The 20,588-nt window shown below is 20.2% G+C and overlaps 5 protein-coding genes across 5 annotated transcripts; 4 read left to right on the top strand and 1 right to left on the bottom strand. All coding sequences in view use genetic code 6, as the record gives it.

Moving 5' to 3' along the window:
- Nucleotides 1–28: 28 nt before the first annotated feature.
- Nucleotides 29–8,088, top strand: TTHERM_001117321 (hypothetical protein). Its single transcript, XM_012799293.1, has 22 exons — nucleotides 29–288; nucleotides 350–399; nucleotides 468–563; nucleotides 793–882; nucleotides 1,016–1,105; nucleotides 1,377–1,466; nucleotides 1,704–1,793; nucleotides 2,068–2,157; nucleotides 2,400–2,489; nucleotides 2,744–2,836; nucleotides 4,088–4,177; nucleotides 4,458–4,547; nucleotides 4,739–4,828; nucleotides 5,073–5,162; nucleotides 5,422–5,520; nucleotides 5,811–5,900; nucleotides 6,172–6,261; nucleotides 6,551–6,640; nucleotides 6,849–6,886; nucleotides 7,226–7,277; nucleotides 7,555–7,644; nucleotides 7,865–8,088. The coding sequence occupies exons 1-22, from the start codon at nucleotides 250–252 to the stop codon at nucleotides 7,941–7,943; spliced, it is 1,806 nt and encodes a 601-aa protein (XP_012654747.1). The 5' UTR covers nucleotides 29–249; the 3' UTR covers nucleotides 7,944–8,088.
- Nucleotides 8,089–9,216: 1,128 nt separating this feature from the next.
- On the top strand, nucleotides 9,217–9,840 carry TTHERM_01117320 (mammalian STARD1-STARD15-like lipid-binding START domain protein, putative; the record flags this gene model as incomplete). Its single annotated transcript, XM_001022484.1, has 1 exon — nucleotides 9,217–9,840. The coding sequence occupies one exon, from the start codon at nucleotides 9,217–9,219 to the stop codon at nucleotides 9,838–9,840; it is 624 nt and encodes a 207-aa protein (XP_001022484.1).
- Nucleotides 9,841–11,211: 1,371 nt separating this feature from the next.
- Nucleotides 11,212–12,571, top strand: TTHERM_001117319 (hypothetical protein; the record flags this gene model as incomplete). Its single annotated transcript, XM_012799292.1, has 7 exons — nucleotides 11,212–11,250; nucleotides 11,309–11,358; nucleotides 11,549–11,638; nucleotides 11,804–11,893; nucleotides 12,015–12,104; nucleotides 12,169–12,258; nucleotides 12,481–12,571. 7 exons carry the CDS (start codon nucleotides 11,212–11,214, stop codon nucleotides 12,569–12,571), a joined length of 540 nt encoding a protein of 179 aa, XP_012654746.1.
- A 967-nt stretch (nucleotides 12,572–13,538) lies between these two features.
- TTHERM_01117310 (hypothetical protein) lies at nucleotides 13,539–15,125 on the bottom strand (the record flags this gene model as incomplete). Its single annotated transcript, XM_001022483.2, has 1 exon — nucleotides 13,539–15,125. The coding sequence occupies one exon, from the start codon at nucleotides 15,123–15,125 to the stop codon at nucleotides 13,539–13,541; it is 1,587 nt and encodes a 528-aa protein (XP_001022483.2).
- A 2,545-nt stretch (nucleotides 15,126–17,670) lies between these two features.
- On the top strand, nucleotides 17,671–20,370 carry TTHERM_001117309 (hypothetical protein; the record flags this gene model as incomplete). Its single annotated transcript, XM_012799291.1, has 4 exons — nucleotides 17,671–18,079; nucleotides 18,182–18,360; nucleotides 18,462–18,978; nucleotides 19,355–20,370. 4 exons carry the CDS (start codon nucleotides 17,671–17,673, stop codon nucleotides 20,368–20,370), a joined length of 2,121 nt encoding a protein of 706 aa, XP_012654745.1.
- Between the last annotated feature and the right edge of the window lie 218 nt (nucleotides 20,371–20,588).

Raw genomic sequence — 20,588 nt, 5'->3', positions numbered from 1 at the left:
CATTTTTAAATTTTTATGCTTTAATTAGTAGGATTAAAATTTAATAATAAATGTTAAGCTAATTTTTTGGTGATATCACTTCCTATAATCAAGGTATGTAATTTCTTATTTTATCTACCTTATCATTATTTGTTCTTTTTATCCAAATAAACTCTAATTAAAACTAAATTAATCTCCTAATATTTTTATAATTTATTAAATTTGCAAATTTTGAGATTCAACATTTTTGAAAAATAAATAAGTAAATAAATGATGTTATATAAAAAACATTTTAAGAATTTAGAAGAAGTAAATATTTATTTATTTTTTATTAATTTTCTTTTAATTTATATTTACTGATAAAAAAAAGTTCATAAAATTTTCACTTTAATCTCATTCAACTCTCCATTATGATGAAAGGTATATTTTCATTTTTTATCTTTTTTAATATAATTTTCAAGTTATTTATAATATATTTTGTCTAATAGACTTTCTAATCTATAAATTGGTGATTAAGATGCATCTGATTTAGGTTCTGATTTAGTTAACTGCTCTAATCTTTCAAATTTGACTCTTGATTTTCAGTAAAAATAATTTATTTATACTGAAAATAATTTTTAAAAATATAATTATTTAAAATAATAAAACTCTTTTAATTTACTTATTTATTTATTTTAATTCTGTTTTTTTCTCTTTCTTTCTTTCTTTCTTTCTTTCTTTCTTTCTTTATTTTTAACTTTTTTTTCATGCTTTTCTTTTTTTTTTAACTAACTGTATAAATAATTTTATTAATTTTCTTCCATTATTAATAAGAGCAAGTTAAATTGATACTACTGGTGCATTAAGCTTAGGTTCTACTTTAGCAGAGTACACTAATCTCTCAAAATTGAAACTTTATCTTAGGTAAAAACTTTTTATTTGTTTTTGATTGTTATATTTTTAAAATTTTAAATTAATTAATTTGCTTTTCTTTCATATTTTTACAATTAACAAACTTACTAATTAATAAAATATTTTTTCTTCAATTTTTTAAAAGTTCTAATTCAATTAATGATGAAGGCATATCAGGCTTAGGTTCTGCTTTAGCAAAATGCATTAATCTCTCAAAATTATTTCTTGATTTTCGGTAAACAACTTTGTTTTAGATTAGATTATGATATTTTTTTAATATAAATAATGAGTTTAAAACAATATAATTAACCCATTTAACTTATTTATTAGCTTTCTATTTGATTTATTTTTATTTTATTTTTCTTATTAACTCATTTCATAATATTTAAAATATTTTTATTAAAATTATAAACTTATTGATTTGTTAAACTTTCATATGTTTTCTTTCTTATTTTTCCTTCTAGCTAATTATTTAATAATATTTTTTTTCTTCAATTTTTAAAAAGTGAAAATTAAGTTAGTATAATTGGTATATCGGGCTTAATTTCTAATTTAGCAAAGAGCACTAGTCTCTCAAATTTGACCCTTTAGTTGAAGTAAAAAAAAATGATTCATTTTTGATTGTTATATTTTTATTTAAAATAAATTAAAAACTATTAAAATTTTTAGTTTATTTATTTATTAGTTTTTATTTGATTTGTTTATTATTTTTTAGTCTGTCTGATTCTGTTTTTTTTCTTTTTAAGTTTAATAAATTTTTTAATTTTACCTTCATTACTAAGAATTCTCTAAAATAACTAATTAATTATATTTTTTCTTCAAAATTTAAAAAGTGATATTCAAATTGGCGATGGGGGTGCATTAGCTTTAGGTTCTGATTTAAAAAAGTGCACTAATTTATAAAATTTGACACTTTATCTTGAGTAAAAACAGTTTATATTGTTATTTTTTTTCATATAAAAAAGAATTTAAAAAGAAAAAAACTCTTTTAACTTACTTATTCATTTATTATTTTGTTTATTGGCCAGCATTCTATTTGATTTATTTTCTTCTTTTCATAGTTGAATTTTTTGTTTCTTAATTTAACTCATTTTTTCATTTTTAGTTTTTGGTTTAATGAATAATTAATTCTTATTTTTCTTCATTTTTTCTTTCTAACTAATTTACTTTATATTTTATTCTTCTATATTTAAAAAGCGGAAATGAAATTGGTGATAAAAGTGCTTCAGGTTTATGTTTAGCTTTATCAAATTGCATTAATCTCTCAAATTTGAGACTTAATCTTCGGTAAAAACAGTTTTTTTTTATATTTTTTTCAAAAAAAATAAACAAAAATAATCATATTTATTTTTTAATTTAATTATTTAATTATTTATTTGATTTACTTTTATTTTTATTATGCTTGTATTTTTTGTTCTTCTTAATTTAACTCATTTATTTTAATTAATTTATTTCTTATTATTTCATATTTTTTCTTTGAATTTCTTTTAAGGTCACAAATTGATTATTTTTTTTCAATATTTAAAAAGTAGGAACTTTATTGGTGATGAAGATGCCAAAAGTCTAGGCTCTGCTTTAGCAAAATGTACAAGTCTCTCAAATTTGACGCTTGATATTAGGTAAAAATTTTGGATTGTGATATTTTTTTACATAAAAACAAATTAAAAACCATTAAAACTCTTTTAATTTATTTCTTTATTTATTAGGTTTTCATTTAACTTATTTTTATATTTTGTATTGCTCTTGTATTCTTTTTAAATTAAAATAATTTTAATTTACAATTTTTTGCTTTGATTGTTAACATTCATTTGTTAAAATTTCATTTTTACTTGCTAACAATTAGTTATAAATATTATATTCAATATATATAAAGTAAGAATTATTACATGAGTGAACAAGGAGTATTATATTTAGGTTCTACCTTAGCAAAGTGCACTAATTTCACAAACTTGAAACTTTATTTTATGTAAAAATAGTTTATTTGTTATTATTTTAGATATATTTTAATATAAATTGAATTTAAAATAATAGAACTCTTTTAATTTATTTATTTATTGTTAATCTTGATTAGTAACTTAAACTAATTTATATTAAAAAAAGTAATAGCGATTACCATGAATCACTAAAATTTGAACTAAGGAAAAAGTTTCTTAAATCTAGGAGATTAATTTATTTTTATGTATGTTAATGATAATAAATACATTAAAAAAAATGATGGATGAATAAATATATAAAATATAAAATTACTAGAAAAATATAATATATACTGTAAATGCTCATTAATTAAGGCATTCCCTAAGTATCTTTTTTGCCCAAAAAAAAGTGCCTTGAAAATATGAGAAATTTAATAAACCTCTGGAACTCAATCAGGTCTCTGATCGAGGTAATATGGTATTTAAGACATTATAAGACATACTATATTTTTAATTTTATATGCCCCAATATATGATAACTAACTAATAAATGGCCAGCTTAAATAAATAAATTGTTTAAATTGATTGATTATTAAATTTTATATTTTAGAAAATAAATATCCTAACCTTTATAGCAAAATATCATGTGCTTTAAAAAAAGCTAATTGAATTTGAGAATAGTTAAAGAATTTATAATTATTTTAATATCAAAAATATATATTCCACTCGTTACTAGATTATAAATGAAAAATTTACTAAATAAAAAAATAGAATTTTCATATTTGATAAATTATATAATTTATTTCTTCTTTTTATAAAATTGAAAAGAAATAAAAGTACATTCATTATTTAACATACTTGTAATTAATTAAGTTTTCATAAATTGCTATTCCAATATTTTTAAAAATAAAAAAATAAATGAAATAATAAAAAAAATACTTTAATGATCTAAAAAAAGTGATAATATATTTTTTTTATGAATATTCTTCAAATTAATTTTATTAATAAAAAAGTTTTTAAACTCTTAATTTTAATCTCATTAGGTTCTCCATATTGATCTGAGGTATATTTAATTTATTAATATTTATATTATTATTTAATATTTTTTTGTATTTTAATTTAATATTTTTTGAAATAAAAATTCTCATCTACATTCATTCATTCATTTTTATTTATACAAATATTTATAACTTTTGTTTTTATTATTAATTCATTCATTTTTTATAATTTCATATTTTTTCTTAATTTTCTCCTTCCTTCTAATTAGTTATTTAATTTTATTTTTTTCTTCAATATTTAAAAAGCTACAATTTAATTAGTGATGAAGATGTATAAAGTTTGGGTCTTGGTTTATTAAAGTGCATTAATCTCTCAAATCTGTCACTTAATCTTGCGTAAAAATAATTTATTTGTTTTGATTGTGATATTTATTAATATAAAAATTAGTTCAATACAATTTAACTGTTTAAATTTATTTAATAACTTTTATTTCATTTATTTTTGTTTTTCTTTTTTATTCTGCTGCGTTTTTTTTCTTTCTTTGTTAATTTAACAATTTTTTTCTTTTGCATCTTTTGCTTTTATTAAAAATTAGCTCATTTCTTATATTTCAAATTTTTTCTTTTTTTTCCTTCCTTCTAATTAACTACAATTTTTTCTTAAATATTTAAATAGGGGGAATTAAATTGGTGCAATTAGTGCATCTGATTTAGGTTCTACTTTAGCAAAGTGTTTTAATCTCTCAAATTTGACACTTAACTTTTAGTATGATTAATTTAAAAATGAATTAAAAACAATATAACTAAACTTTCAATTAATTTATTAGATTTTTATTGAATTTATTTTTATTCTTATTTTTTACTCTGTTTGTATTTTTTTGTTTCTTTGTTAAATTAACTCATTTTTTCATTCCTTCTAATTATTAATTATATCTTTTTTCTTCAATATTTAAAAAGCTAAAATTAAATTAGTGATAAAGGAGCATAAGATTTAGCTTTTGCTTTAGCATAGTGCACTAATGTCTTAAATTTGACACTTAGTCTAAGGTAAAAACAGTTTTATTGTTTTTAATTGTGGTATTATTATATAAAATTAATTTAAAACAATATGAATTACTTTCTTAATTTATTTACTTATTAGCTTTTATTTGATTTATTTTTGTTTTTCTTTTTTTATTCTGTTTTTTTTTTTCTCTTTTTTTAATTATTAATTTATTCATTTCTTATCTTTTCTTTGCTTTTCCTTCCAATTTACTAATTGATTATATTTTTTTCTTCAATATTTAAAAAGTGACAACTAAATTGGTGCAATTGGAGCATCAGATTTAGCTGCTGCTTTAGCAGAGTGCACTAATCTCTCAAATTTGATACTTAATCTTGAGTAAAAAACAGTTTATTTGTTTTGGATTGTGATATTTTTTAATATGAAACAAATTTAAAATAATATGGCAAACTATCTTGATTTATTTATTAGCTTTTATTTAATTTATTTTTGTTTTTCATTTTTTATTGTGTTTTTGTTTTTTTTATTTTGTTACTTTTATTATTAACTTATTTCATACTATTTATATTTTTTCTTCATTTTTTCATTCCTTCTAACTTACTAATTATAAATATTTTTTTCTTCAAAATTTAAAAAGCTACAATTAAATTGGTGCAATTAGTATAATTGGTGCATCAGGCTTAGGTTCTGGTTTAGCAAAGTGCCCTAATCTCTCAAATTTGACACTTTATCTTTAGTAAAAATAGTTTATTCGCTATGGATTGTGATATTTTTTAATTTAAAAATAAAATTAACTAACTTTTTTAATTTTTTGTTTTTTGTTTGATTAATTTTGATTTTTCTTTTTACTCTGCTTATGCCTTTTTCCTTCTTTCTTTCTTTGTTTATTTTATTAATTAATTTTTTCATTTTAAAATTTTGATTTTACCATTAATTAATTTATTTCTTATCATTTCATATTTATTCTTCATTTTTTTCTTCCTTCTAATAAACTATAATTAATTTATTTCTTCTATTTTTAAATAGGGTGAATTAAATTAATGCTGAAGGTGCATTACATTTGGGTTCTGCTTTAGCAAAGTGCACTAATCTCTCAAATTTATCACTTGATCTTGGGTAATAACAGTTTATTTGTTATGGATTGTGATATATTTTAATATATAAAGAATTCTTTTAAATTATTTATTTATTGGCTTTTTATTTGAGTTATTTTTGTTTTTTTTTTAATTCTGCTTGTTTTTTTTTTCTTTCATTGATAACTTAACTAACTTTTTCATTTTTAAACTTTGTTTTTATTATTAATTAATTTTTTATTATTTCATATTTTTTCTTCTTTTTTCCATTCTTTCTAATTAACTAATTAATTTTTTCTTCAATATTTAAAAAGGGCGAATTAAATTGGTGCAATTGGTGCATCATACTTAGGTTCTGGTTTAGCAAAGTGCCCTATTCTCTCAAATTTGACACTTAATCTTAGGTATAAACAATTTATTTGTTTAGATTTATGGTATTTTTTATTTTAAAATCCATTAAAAACAAAAAAACTAACTCTTTTAATTTATTTATTAATTAGATTTTTATTTGATTTGTTTTTGTTTTTGTTTTATATTTTGCTTGAGTTTTTTTTTTTCATTTTTAATTTAACTAACTTTTGATTTTATTATTTATTAATTAATTCGTTACTTATTATTATTTTTTTATTCTTCATTTTTTCCTTCTTTCTAATTTTATAATTAATTAAAATTTTTTCTTTAATATTTAAAAAGGGAGAATTAAATTAATGATGAAGGTGTATCAGGTTTAGGTTTTGCTTTAGCATAATGCACCAGTCTCTCAAATTTGACACTCAGTCTTAGGTAAAAATAGTTTATTAGTTTTTGAATGTAGCTTTTTATTTTTCTTTTTTATCCAGCTTGCGTTTTTTTTTTTCTTTAATTTATTTATTTTCAAAGTATTCATTTTTTATAAATTAATTCATTTCTTATTATTTCATATTTTTTCTTCATTTTTCCTTTCTTCTAATTTACTAATTAAATATTTTTTTTTACTTCAATACTTAAAAAGTAAGAATTAAATTGGTGATAAAGGTGTATCAGATTTAGGTTCTGCTTTAGCACAGTGCACTAATCTCTCAAATTTGGCACTTAGACTTTTGTAAGAGCAATTTAATTTTTTGGGTTGTGATATTTTTTATTTTAATTATTTTTGTTTTTTATAATTATTCTGCTTGAATTGAATTATTTTTCTTTATTAGTTAATTTAATTAATTTTTTCATTTTCAAATTTTACTTTTATTAAAAATGTATTCATTTCTTATTATATTATATTATATCTTTTCTTCAATATTATCCTTCCTTCTAAATAGTTAATTAATTATATTTTTTTTCTTCAATATTTAAAAAGCAACAATTAAATTGGTGCAATAGGTGCATCAGACTTAGGTTCTGCTTTAGCACAGTGCACTAATCTCTCAAATTTGACACTAAGTCTTATGTAAAAATAGATTATTTGTTTTGGATTGTGATAATTTTTAATTCAAAAATGAATTAAAAACAATAAAATTCTAATTTAATTTTTTATTTATTAGCTTTTTATTTCATTCATTTATTTTTGTTTTTCTTTTTTATTTTCTTTCATTGTTAATTTAACTAATTTTAATTTTCAAAATTTGCTTTTATTATTACTTATTATCTATATTTTTTCTTAATTTATTCCTGTCTTCCTTCCTTCTAATTAATTAATTGTATTTTTTTCTTCAATATTTAAAAAGGGCGAATTAAATTAATGATGAAGGTGCATTAAGCTTAAGTGTTGGATTAGGAAAGTGCACTAATCTCTCAAATTTGACACTTACCCTTTAGTAAAAACAGTTTTTGAGTGTTATTTTTTAAAATATAAAATCAATATAACTCTTTTTATTAATTTATTAAATTTTTATTTGATTTGTTAAAATTTTTATTTTATTCTGCTAATTTTTTTATTATTATTTGATTTAAAATATAATTTTTAATTCAAAAATCTTATTCATTAATAAACTTTTTTTATTAATTTACTCTAATTTATATTAAATAAAAAATAAGGAAAGAATTATAAGAATTGAAAGTAAGAAAGTGTCTTAAATCAAAAAGATTAGTTACCTTTAAAAAATATTTCTTATGATAATAAAAATTTATTGAAAAAAGTAAGTATATTTTGTGATAGGATATTTTAACCTTATATTTTGTAAGATTTATTATTATTTTTACTTATAAATACCAATTTTTTGTAAGTAAATAAATAATATATTAAATAAAATATAATTTATAAATTAAATTTACAAAAATAAAATAATTACTCTAAAGCTAACCACAAATTTTCACATAAAAAAATTATATCTTTAAATAATTACTAGTGTCTTATTATATCTTATTAAATTTTGTAAATGCAATGCTTTTATATCAAATATATAAATTTTTAATATTAATAATCGAAATTAATATTTTTTAAACATAATTATAGGATAAAAAAATTACAATTTTTAAAAAATATTTAGATATACTAAATATATTGCAATAAAAAATTTGGAATACTATCTTAAATTATTTTTAAAAGTCAAAATATTTTAATTTATAAAAATTTCTTTAAAATTAAATAATTGTAAATAAAATTATTATTTTTAATATTTAATTGCTTTTTTTAAAAAACCCTTAAAAATTTTTAAAATAAAAGAAAATAATAAATTTTACTTTTATCAATTTCATTAGTTTATAAACTGTAATCTCAATTTTACAATACGCAAATAAATAAAAATCTGTTTAAATAGATAAATTTATTTAATTTTTGATATGTAACAAACAAAAATTCTTTTTAAATCCGACAAACATATAATCTAAGAAAAATCTGTATTTTTTATTAATTAATATAATAAAAACTCACAAAAGACAATTTTAAAAAGCTTCAAACAATATGAAACTCATAATAAATATTAATTTTTTATTATTATAAGTTTCCATTAAAAAAAAAAGTAAATTAAATAATTTATTTACAAATTTATATTTTAGTAAATTCTAAATCAAAATCAAAATCAGTTATTAAAAAAATTAGATTTTATGTTTTAAACAATATTTTCTGTAAATTGCTATGAATCTGGTAAATTTTAATTACTAACATTGAAATTATGTGAATAATTAGCTTTAATTTTCTATATATTAAATAGTTTACATTAACTATTGCTAAGATTTAATAATTCGCATTATTTAATTTGAGTGTAACTCTTAATAATCTGATAAATTTGGAGATTTAAAAATAAAAATACAATTTTCTATTATATGTATTTAATAATAAATTGACCTGTATTAAGTTAGTTTTTCGAGCTTTAAATGTGAAGTAAAATTAGCAAATACTTAATAATCATTAAATTATTTTCAAAGAATTTATTATATCTTTTTAAAAAATGGGACAAAGTCAATATTCCTCAATTGTAGATAAAGCTATTGATGATGCTTAGCTGGTTAAAAATTCTTAAGAAAATTGGAATGTCCTTTTGAAAGGAAAGTATTTTACTTTATCAGCGAAACCTTATAACAAGACTGAAAAGTAAATTTTAAAGCTTGAAGGCAATATTCCAGCTTAAGTTAATTAGGTTGTAGAATATTTCTTTAATAACTATGAAAGTATTAAAAATAACCGTGAATAATGTGAAGTATTTGAATCTCTCGAAGTGATAGATTCAGATACAAAGGTGACAGTTTTTAAACTTAAACCAATGCAGGATGGTCATAGAATTGAGTCATTAAATATTATTCATAAAAAAAAAATTAATCAAAATTAAGTTTTGATTGTGAATGCTCATCTTGATGATCACCCAAAAATGCCTAAAAACTCTAATATAACTAGAATAGAGAATATTATTAATGGAATATTTTTGAAAGAATCTAACTCTACAAATACTTTTATGGAGGGATATTTCTTAAATGATCCTAAAGTACCTATTCCACCACAATTAATTCCACAATTAACATAAAGCTTCTTATAAAGCTATGAAAAAGATGTTGAATCTATTTTATAAAAAAAATGATTAATAAATAGATAGCTTATAAAACTATATAATGAGATATTGATTTTTTAATTTAGTATTAGTTAAAAATTTTTAAAAATTTTGTATATCTCAACATATTTATTTACATATGAGTTCCTTAATTTGTAAATAACAATAAATATTTTTTTTAATATTTCATTGCTAACTACTAATAACTTTCAACAATATTTTATGTTTTATTTTTGAAGTCTAAAATCTTATTTATCCTTTTAAAAATAAAATTTTTATTTATTCTAAAATAAGAGAATAGGTTAATACTTAACAATTAAAATATGTTCTCTAAGATTAAAAAGTCTTTTAAATTAGGAGAAGGAGTTAGTTTGTTTTTAAAATTTATTGTTTTAAATTAGATATAACTACTAATAATGAAGAAATTATTAATAAAATATCAAATAGTAACTAAGAAATAGAATTTATAATGAGTGTATGTATTGTCTTGTACTATTTAAATTTTGTAAATTTTTTATTTTTTTATTACTTAAGCAATCTTCTAATATCATTTATTTACCATTATTTAAAAAATATATTTTTGTATTTCTCTATTTTTTTTTGAGTTATCCTCATTGTTTGTATATTATTTATTTAACTAATTATCTTCATTTAATATTACATCATTTGAGCTATTAAGATTAAAATAAATAATATTTTATAATGAATTTAATAATAAATTTAAATTAACTCAAATATTTCATTATAATTTCATATTTTTGGTTATTTTTTGTTATTTTATGATGATATTTAAATATTTTTCTCATCTTTTTATGTGATATTAAGAATCACAGGAACAATTTATTATAAAGTCTACTCCATCTTTTATTATATTATTAAAATTCTGTAATAGAATTATAGTATTATTTCTTAATTTATATATAATAAACATTGGTATACTCCTTTGTACCTACCTTAAAACATACTAATTAAGGAGGAAAATTAAATTATTTTTTTTCTCCTTGTATTAAATTATAAATAAATTTTAAATCACTTTTTTGATGTAATATACTTTATTAAATTTATATAATATGCAGTAAATTTGATAATCAGTACTTTAAACTTTTATTTAGATTATTTAAAATAATTTTAGAGATATTTTAAATTTGATGTTTAATGATTTCTTTAAAAGAAATGCTTATATATTTTTGAAATTAAATTTGTTAATCCTTTGAAATTAATCAATTTTATTTAATACTAAATTATTTAATAATTTATTAGAAATTTTTTTAATCTCTTAATTTTTACATTGAAATAAAAATTAAAATGCATGAAATTAAATTTTGAATAAAAAGGATTTCTTTTAATTCTTAAATCAAAATTAAATTTGTTATTTGAAAATTTAAAATTATTTAGAAAAAAATGAAGTAATAGAAAAACAAATATAACAATTTAGAAGATGTAATTCTTAATTTTCTCTATTGTTATCAAAAATAATGTTAATTATTAATAAAAAAAGTTTTTAAGCTCTCCACTTTTATCTCATACCATTCTTGACATAGATTTAAGGTAAAGTACTTTGGAATTAAAGAATATTGAATCCTTTTTTTTATTACATTTTTTAATATTTTTTAATTCTTCGATCAACAATTTAAATTCAATTATGAAACTATAAATTTAAAGCATTTTATTTTTCCAAAATAAATTTATTTCTCAGATTATAGAATGTAATATAAATAATTTTTATATATTTTAAAAGTGAATCACTAATTAATGAAGAGCTTGTATATGATTTAGGGTGTGCTTTAGAAAAATGCTCACAACTATCTTCATTAGAACTCTACCTCTTGTACTAAATAATTTATATTTATTTATATCTTTACTATTTTGTTTTCATTTTTAAATATAAAATTATTAGAATTATTTGTCTGTCTGATTGATTAATTGTTCTTCATGTTAAATTTTTATTTTTATTTTTGATATTTGATTTTATATTTATGATTAAATTTAAAAGCAACAATTGTATTGGCGATAAAGGTACAGCATATTTAGGTTCTTCATTAGAAAAGTGTATTAATCTATAAAGCTTGACACTCTACCTAGGGTAAATTATTTTTTGTTTATATTTCTTATTTATTTATTGCTTAAAAAATATTATATTAGTTTATATTTATTTGTTATTTTTAAACGATTGAATTAACTAATTTTTGTAATAAAATTGAAAGCAATAATTTAATAGGAGATGAAGGAGCTATTAACTTAGGCACTTCATTTGAATATTGTAGTAATCTCTAAAATTTGGTACTTTTTATTAAGTAAAAATAATTTTTTTAATTTGTTTCTTCATATAAATAATTTTAAATGTTAAATTTTAACAAGATGGAATGAAATCAGTGCTGATGGGGCATTATAATTAGTCGATAGTTTATCAAATTGTGCTAATCTCTAAACATTGATACTTGATCTTTAGTAAAGATTCTTATTTATTCTTAATTTGACTTTATAAATTATTTAATAAAAACCACAGTAGTAGGAAAATATATAATGTTAAGGATAAAACAAAAATAATTTAAAATATTTTTATTATTGCTTTTTACATTTAATAAATGCTATTAACAAATATATTTCAATAAAATTTATATTTTTTCTCTTTATTATAAGTTGAATTTATTATTTTATTACTTAATTAAGAGGTAATTATCATGCTTATAGATCACAGTTTAAATTTAGAACTAGAATTCTTAAAGCACAAAGATTAGTTATGAAAAAAATATATGCTTGATATTTATTTATTTTTTATTTCATATCTAATTAAAAAGAAATTTACATTATATATCAATTAAAAAATTTTTTTGTATTTAAAAAATATATATGTTGATATTATGATTAAACTAAAAAAAATGTATTCATAAATATTCAAAATTTTTAAATTTTTTTTTTAAGTTTTAATATTAATATTATTTTAATTTTTTAATAAAATTATAAAAAAACATAAATATATTGTTAATTTTTTATAATATATTAATATATTGTGCCACGGATTTATTCATTACCAAAATAAATTGAGAAGAAGAAATAAATATGTTTTTGTGTCTATTAAAATCACTTTAAAATAAATTATTTTGATGAAAGTGGATAAATAAAATAGAAATTGAGTTAAATTTATTTAGAAAATAATGAAATAATAGAAATAGAAATATTACAACTTAGAAGATGTAATTGTTAATCTTCTCTATTGTTAGCAAAAATAATTTTAATAATATAAAAAAAGTTTTTAAGCCTTCCACTTTTATCTCATACTATTCTTCAATTAGATTTAAGGTAAAGTACTTTGGAATTAAAATATATTTTTTATTGGATTATGAAACTATAAATTTAAAGCATTTTATTTTTCCAAAAAAAATGTATTTCTTAGATTATAGAAAATAGTATAAATAATTTTCATATATTTGATAATAAAACAGCATATTTTATGATCAAAACATGTATGACTTAAATAAAGTAGCATAAAAAGTGTATATGTACTGAAAATAGTTTTGATGGAATAAATACAAAATTTATAGTTTGAAGAAGTGAAAATAAATAGCTATTTCTATTAGATCACTTAAAAGTGATGCCATTTTTACTAGCATATGGTAAACAATATGGTAAACAGCAGTCATATCCACACTCTTCACAAACAAATCCATCATAAACTTTTGTAAACACTTAATTAGTACATTCATCGTTCATTACATCACATTTCCAAGTCATTGTTTTTGATTCGGTCTTACACGTCTGAAGCCATCACTATCTTCACTTGAACTATCTTATTAATGTTCTGGTAGCTCATTTTTTTCTTATTCCAGCTCTGAATTTCTATTGTTTAACTCCTATTTATGCTTAATACCATTTTTACGAGCACATGGTAAACAGCAGTCATATCCACACTCTTCACAAACAAATCCATCATAAACTTTTGTAAACTCTTAATTAGTACATTCATCGTTCATTACATCACATTTCCAAGTCATTGTTTTTGATTCTCTCTTAAATGTCAGATAACACTCATGAGAATCTAAATCATAGAGGTAATCTTTCATAAGAAGAGTCAAGTTTTTATAATTTACTTATAAATTTTTTAATTCTAATTCAGAATCATTAATTTCGCCACTATCTTCACTTGAATTATCTTATTAATCTTGTGGCTAAATAGAAAAACCTATTTCGAGAGCACATGATAAGCAACAGTCATAGTCACTATCATCACATCGCAAGCTACAGAAACCTGATTAGAAACTTTTATTTGTACATTATTCACATTTTTATTCATCACAAGCCCAGTTTAAACCTCTATATAATCTGACATAGAGTAAATGATCATTAAGATAATATTTACTTTTATTCGAAAGACTCACTAAATTCTCATTATTTACATTTAATATGTTTACTTACTTTATATATTATTCAACTTATTCCTCCAGGTTTTTTTTTTCATTTTTCAGCTCTGTTTTTTCTTTCTATAGCTCTGTTTTTTCTTCCTTCAGCTTTGTTTTTTCTACCTTCAGCTCTGCATTTTCTTTTTCCAGCTCTGCATTTTTATCATTTAACTCCTTTATCTTCTCTTCATTTTTATCTATGGATTCTTGAATACTAGGTGTTATCTAAAATTCTCCTCCTTTTTTTCCTTAGTTTTCAATATTTTGAGTTTTTTCTGGATTATTATTAGTAATACTAAATAAATCAAAGAATTCATTCATTTTTTAGCTAAAGCCTCGAATTTGTTCCTTTACTATGCTATTAGTTTTAGAGTTTTCGAAAATTTTTTATAATTCTTCTTCATTTTATTCTTATTTTTCAAATAATGATTCAAGCATAGACTTGATATCTTGAGAGGAGGAGATTTGATTGAGATTTCCAGAATAAGAAGCAACAAGGGTACATAAGCTTTAGCATTAAGAGATTTTTGAATAAGTATTTAGAATTATATCATGATTCTCACTCATTCTTTAAATTAGAGATTTCTCAAGCAAATGAATTCTTTAACTCATCTATTCTCTCATAATATTAATTTATTCCTAAATTTCTGATATACTCGATTCTATATCTCTTATTTTAATCTCTTCTAAGACATCATTTAGCATTTGAGGATTTTTTAATGGTGGCCAATTAAGAATAGTTTTCTAATTTGACAAAATATCTTCAATCTCCAATAAATTATCCAGAGACCTATTTAAAAATACGCAAGTAGAGCACATTGGGATAAGGCAAGCTTTTTAGTGGTCAATTTTGAGATAGATTATTTATTTATTTTTGTGAATTTTACAAAATTCCTATATTGTTGAATGTTTATCCATATTCCTTCGCTTTTATCTTTTTTACTTTCTTTTAATTTTAGGGTTTTCTTTAAATAATTTTCATAATATCTAATTAATAAGAGCTTGTATTTGATTTAGGGTGTGCTTTAGAAAAGTGCACACAATTATCTTCATTAGAACTCTACCTCTTGTAATAAATATTTAATATTTATTTATGTCTTTGTTATTTTATTTTCATTTTTAAATATAAAATTATTAGTATTATTTGTCTGATTGATTAATTGTTCCTCTTGTTAAGCTTTTATTTTTGACATTTAAATTTATATTTATGATTAAATTTAAAAGCACTAATTGTATTGGTGATAAAGGTACAACATATTGGGTTCTTCTTTAGAAAAGTGTATTAATCTACAAAAATTGACATACTACCTTAGGTAAAATACTTTTTATTTATATTTCTTATTTATTTAACTATTGCTTAAAAAAATATTATATTAGTTAATATTTATTTTTTATTTAAAACAATTGATAAAACTAATTTTTGTAATATAATTTAAAGTCATAATTTAATTGGTGATAAAAGAATAGAATAGAAATACTCGCATATATAAATTCACTCAGAATACATCTTAAAATTAATTTTATTTATTTATTTTTTTTCATTATAATTTATATATATATTTTTCTTTATATTATTATGTATTTATTAGGTGTTTTTTTTTATTTTTTATATGTTTTAAATATTATTTACGAATAAATAACAAATCAATTACGTGAATTAAGTGAATTTCGTGTTTTACAAATGATTTACGTATCAATAATGATTAATAGGTGATGTAGGAGCTATTAACTTAGGTACTTCATTTGAATATTGTTGTAATCTCTAAAATTTGGTACTTTTTATTAAGTAAAAATAATTTTTAAAATTTGTTTCTTAATTTAAATAATTTTAAATGTTAAATTTTAACAAGATGGAATGAAATCAGTGCTGATGGTGAATTATAAATAGTCAATAGTTTATCAAATTGTGCTCTTATTTATTTTTAATTTGACTTTATAAATTATTTAATAAAAACCACACTAGTAGGAAAATAATGTTAAGGATAAAACAAAAATCATCTAAAATATATTTATTATTACTATATACATTTAATATTAACAAATATATTTTAATTCTAAAAAAAATTTCAAACAATTTATATATTTTCTCTTTTTTATAAGTTGTATTTATTATTTTATTACTTAATTAAGTGGTAATTATCATAATTATAGATCTAAGTTTAAATTTAAAACTAAAATTATTAAAGCACAAAGATTAGTATGAAAAAAATAATTGCTTGATATTTATTTATTTATTTATTTATTTTTATTTCAATCTCATAAAAAGAAATTTAATTAGTAAAATTTAGATTTACATTATATATCAATTAAGAGATTTTTTATATTTAAGAAATATATATGTTGATATTATGATTAAACTAAAAAAAATCTATCCATAAAAATTAAAAATTTTATTCAAAAATTAAAATTATTTGAATGATTCTTAGGTTTTTAGTGGGACTTGTTAAGCAGGAAATTATGGTAATAAAAGTTGATATAAGCTTTTTCCTTTTGAAATATATATCTTTTAATTTTTGCAGTGAGTTTACTTAATTTTTTAAATATTATTTTAGAATTAATTGCTTTTGATAACAAATTTAACTCAGTATATCAAAAATGTTAATAAATTATTAATAATGTATGCTAATTGATTTGAATGGAAATTATATTTAAAATTAAAGTAAAAAATTTATATAAACAAAACTAAAATATTTATACACATAAATAGATTAACTATATTAGCTTTAGTAAAATAGAAAATATATATAACTATTTTTAATTAATTAATAAATTGAAATCATGTGATAGATAGCTTGTAAAAAAAATTAAATATCTAAGTAATATAGATTTGGATGGTTAAAACAAAAAAAGCTGTTAAGATAAAGAATGATAGTAATTAAATGCAACCAAATGAATTTGGTGAATGAGGATATTAATATATGGTGAAATAAGATCAAATAATAAGTAAATAGTTCATTTAGTTTGTATAATATCAAAAATATTTAAATCAAAATCAAAATTTACATGTAAATTTGTTATTTAAAGGGGAAATTTACATTTCAAGAAATATTGTTGGTTTTTAATTTGAATATATCCAAAAAAAATAAACATTTTGTTTAACAAATTAATTAATTTATTAGCTAACATTGTTATCATAAGACAAATACAAATCAAATTTAGTTAGTCTTTTTCTAACAAACAAGCAAGCAAGCACATTTATATAAAGGAGTTAGAGATTTAGTTAGAGCAGGAAGTTTAAAAATTGCAAAAAACAAGCAAAAAAAGTAAAAAATATTATAATTCAAGGATCCAAATATGACGACGCATAGAAATTAGTCAATATATTTAGTATTTATAATTATTGCAATCAGCTATTCAAGAGCATCTATTTTATTTGGTGCTCCAAACACATATACTAATTAATTGGTTGGTGGTGTTAATAATATTAACATTCCAATCAATTAATTCTACGTAGATAATCCACATGATCTAAATGCAAATCCATTTTGTATATAAATTGTATTAAGTCCATCAACATTCTAATTTGTTGCCAACCCCATCCTTTCATTTGTAAATTTATTCATTAAGTTTTCAAAATATAGAGTTAAATTATACTATAAAAAAAAAGCAAAATTATGGATTTACTTAATCAAGTGCAACTGCTCAGTCTGCAACTTCAATGATATTCTGCTTTAATGGAGTTTCTTCAGCACCATTTACTTTAGGTGCAGATATTCTAACTATTAAAAGCTTAATAAATCCTAATTACTCTGGGAATTATAACTTTTAATTGCAAACAACAAATGCATAAGGAATTGCTTATAAATAAGATCATGATTTTTATGGATTTCTTAATACTCGTACTGTTGCAATTTAACCACTTCCTTCAATTAGTAATTGATATTTTACTTAAATATTATCTTTTTTTATTGTTGCTATAGTGCGAAGAAAGTTTGTAGATTAATGTTAGATTAAATAAAAATTTATAAAAATAGCAACTTTTTCAATTAAGTCTACCTTAGGAATGGTTTATTCACCTGGCCTGACGCTAACAATTAATTCAGTATTAGCAATACCAGAAAACTCTTTGATATCGATCACTTTTCCTACTAATTGGGAGAATTTTTGCTGCTCTGTTATTGACCCAACAATAGCAACTCTTTCTTGTGTCTTGGTAAAAATATTTATAATAGAAATAATAAAGAATTACTACTTTAAATAATAATATTAATGCTAATTTTTTTCAAATTATAAAATAAAATTAATATAAATTAGACAGGTTTTATAAATTCTAGTTGCATTTCAAGCTCTACTGGTAGTAATTCTAAGATAACTATGACAGTTATAACAGCTATAGCTGCAAATACTAATTTTGATATAATTATAAAAGGAGTTAGAGCACCTCCATCACTAGACAGCTATGTTAATAATTTTTAAATTTCAGTAACTGATTCAACATAGACAAGTTATATGTATAATTAATTGAGCACTTAAATAAATGCTCTTTCTACACCAAATACATTAAGCGTTGTTTCAGGATCATTTTCTGCTAGTATTATTGTAAATTAAATAGCTAGCAGTTAAACTCTTAATGTATAGATAAATCTTAGTACTCCTGTAACAAATACAAACTATTCGATGGAATTAGATCTTCCTTTCAATTTAGCAACAACTCTTTCAAGTAACTCTGTTATAGTCGGAAGTGGCATATGTAACACATCTATTCCTGCTTCTTCCTATACCATTACAGCAATCCCTAGTTCATCTTCTTACAGAATCAAGTTCTAAGCTGGTAAAATATCATAATTTTAAATTGAGCATTTCATTATTTGGATTAAAAATGTGTTTATTATCTCTATCATTAATACATTACTAATAGAATAAAATAACAAATTTAAATATATCTAACCAATTTATGTAAAATTTGGATATTTTCATTTAAAATAATTTTTTTTAATTAATGAAATTTTTTGTTTCAAAATACTATTTAAACCTATAATTTAAACATAAAATTACAATTTAAAATTTGAATTAAATTAATTTGGTATATTTTTTTATTGCCGTTGGATTTGATTAAAAATTCATATAATTTATTAAATTTGTTTTGCTGATTTTATAGTTAATTTTTTTAATTTTATTTTGAAAAATATGTTTAATTTAAATCAAAGGGTCAATATTTTAAGCATATTAAAGCAGTCTAGCTACATAGTCTTGTACACTTTAAATTCCGAAAGTCTAGGCAGGACCTTATGTAAATTATAGTGCTCAAGTAGCAGCCCGTACTTATAAATCAACTACCATTCTTATTGACTAAGGAAGTTAAACATTTAGCAATTTTAATTTAGCTCCTGATCCTATTGCTAGACAAGCTTTAACAACTGCTACCTCATAGGTTGGAGCTTAGGGTAGTTACACATTTTCTTTCGACATAAGTGATCCTTTGAGCTCAAACGCAATTATCACTATTGACTACAGCCAAAATTCAGTTATTTCTCTGACTGGCTCTACTTGCACTGTTTCTTGTAGCAGAGGTTGTAATCCTTCTGCAACTTGTGTGATTACTCAAAATAATAAAGTTATAACTTTGGGTAGCATTTTTTAAACAGATTTTACGAGTGTCTCCTCAACTAATTAAATGACAATAAGTGTTGTTATTTCTAACGTTCTTAACCCTTTAAGTGTTGTTACTCCTGCTTAAACCAACAATTTTATAATTAATACCTATTATGGCAATAATTAGTTAGTACAAAATACATAATTAGGTATTACTGCAGCTACATTATTTAGTAGCTATACTCCTGTATCTATAACAACTTTGGGAATAAGTGCTTCCAACTCTATTGTTAGATAAAATGTGGGAACATTAACTGTTTCTTTTACATTTAGTTAATTTACTATTGTAGCTGGTGCTATTTACACACTATCTTTTCCATCAAATTCATTCTTAATGTAAAATAATCCTACACCTTTTTAAGCTATTTGGACTGGAACTAACCAGTAACTTACTCAAACAAATTGGGATTATTTAAATGGTAATATTGTAATGACGACATTATACACTCCAACTGGAACTGTATCTTTCAGCATACAAGGAAATATTTTAAATCCTGCACAAACTAAAAAATAATATACAATCTCTTTAAGAATTACAGATGGTAGTGGGTAAGTATTCATCCATTTATGATTTTATTTTTAAATTTTGATTTTTTTTGAAATTTATTTTATTTTTAAACATATAAAATCAAGAAATTTAATAGCAACCTCTTCCCCATCAACAGGACTTTATTCTGTTGCAAATGTAGATGCTACTAGTTCAAGCTTAAGTATTAGTTCAGATAATTAACAAAACTCTTACACTCCTTCCACATACACATTTACTATCAGTAATCCCTCATAAATATA

This window comes from Tetrahymena thermophila, assembly GCF_000189635.1.
Source record: "Tetrahymena thermophila SB210 genomic scaffold scf_8254484, whole genome shotgun sequence".
NCBI lineage: Eukaryota > Ciliophora > Oligohymenophorea > Hymenostomatida > Tetrahymenidae > Tetrahymena > Tetrahymena thermophila.
The sequence above is the reverse complement of the archived record's forward strand: the minus strand, read 5'-3'. Positions and strand labels throughout refer to the sequence as shown.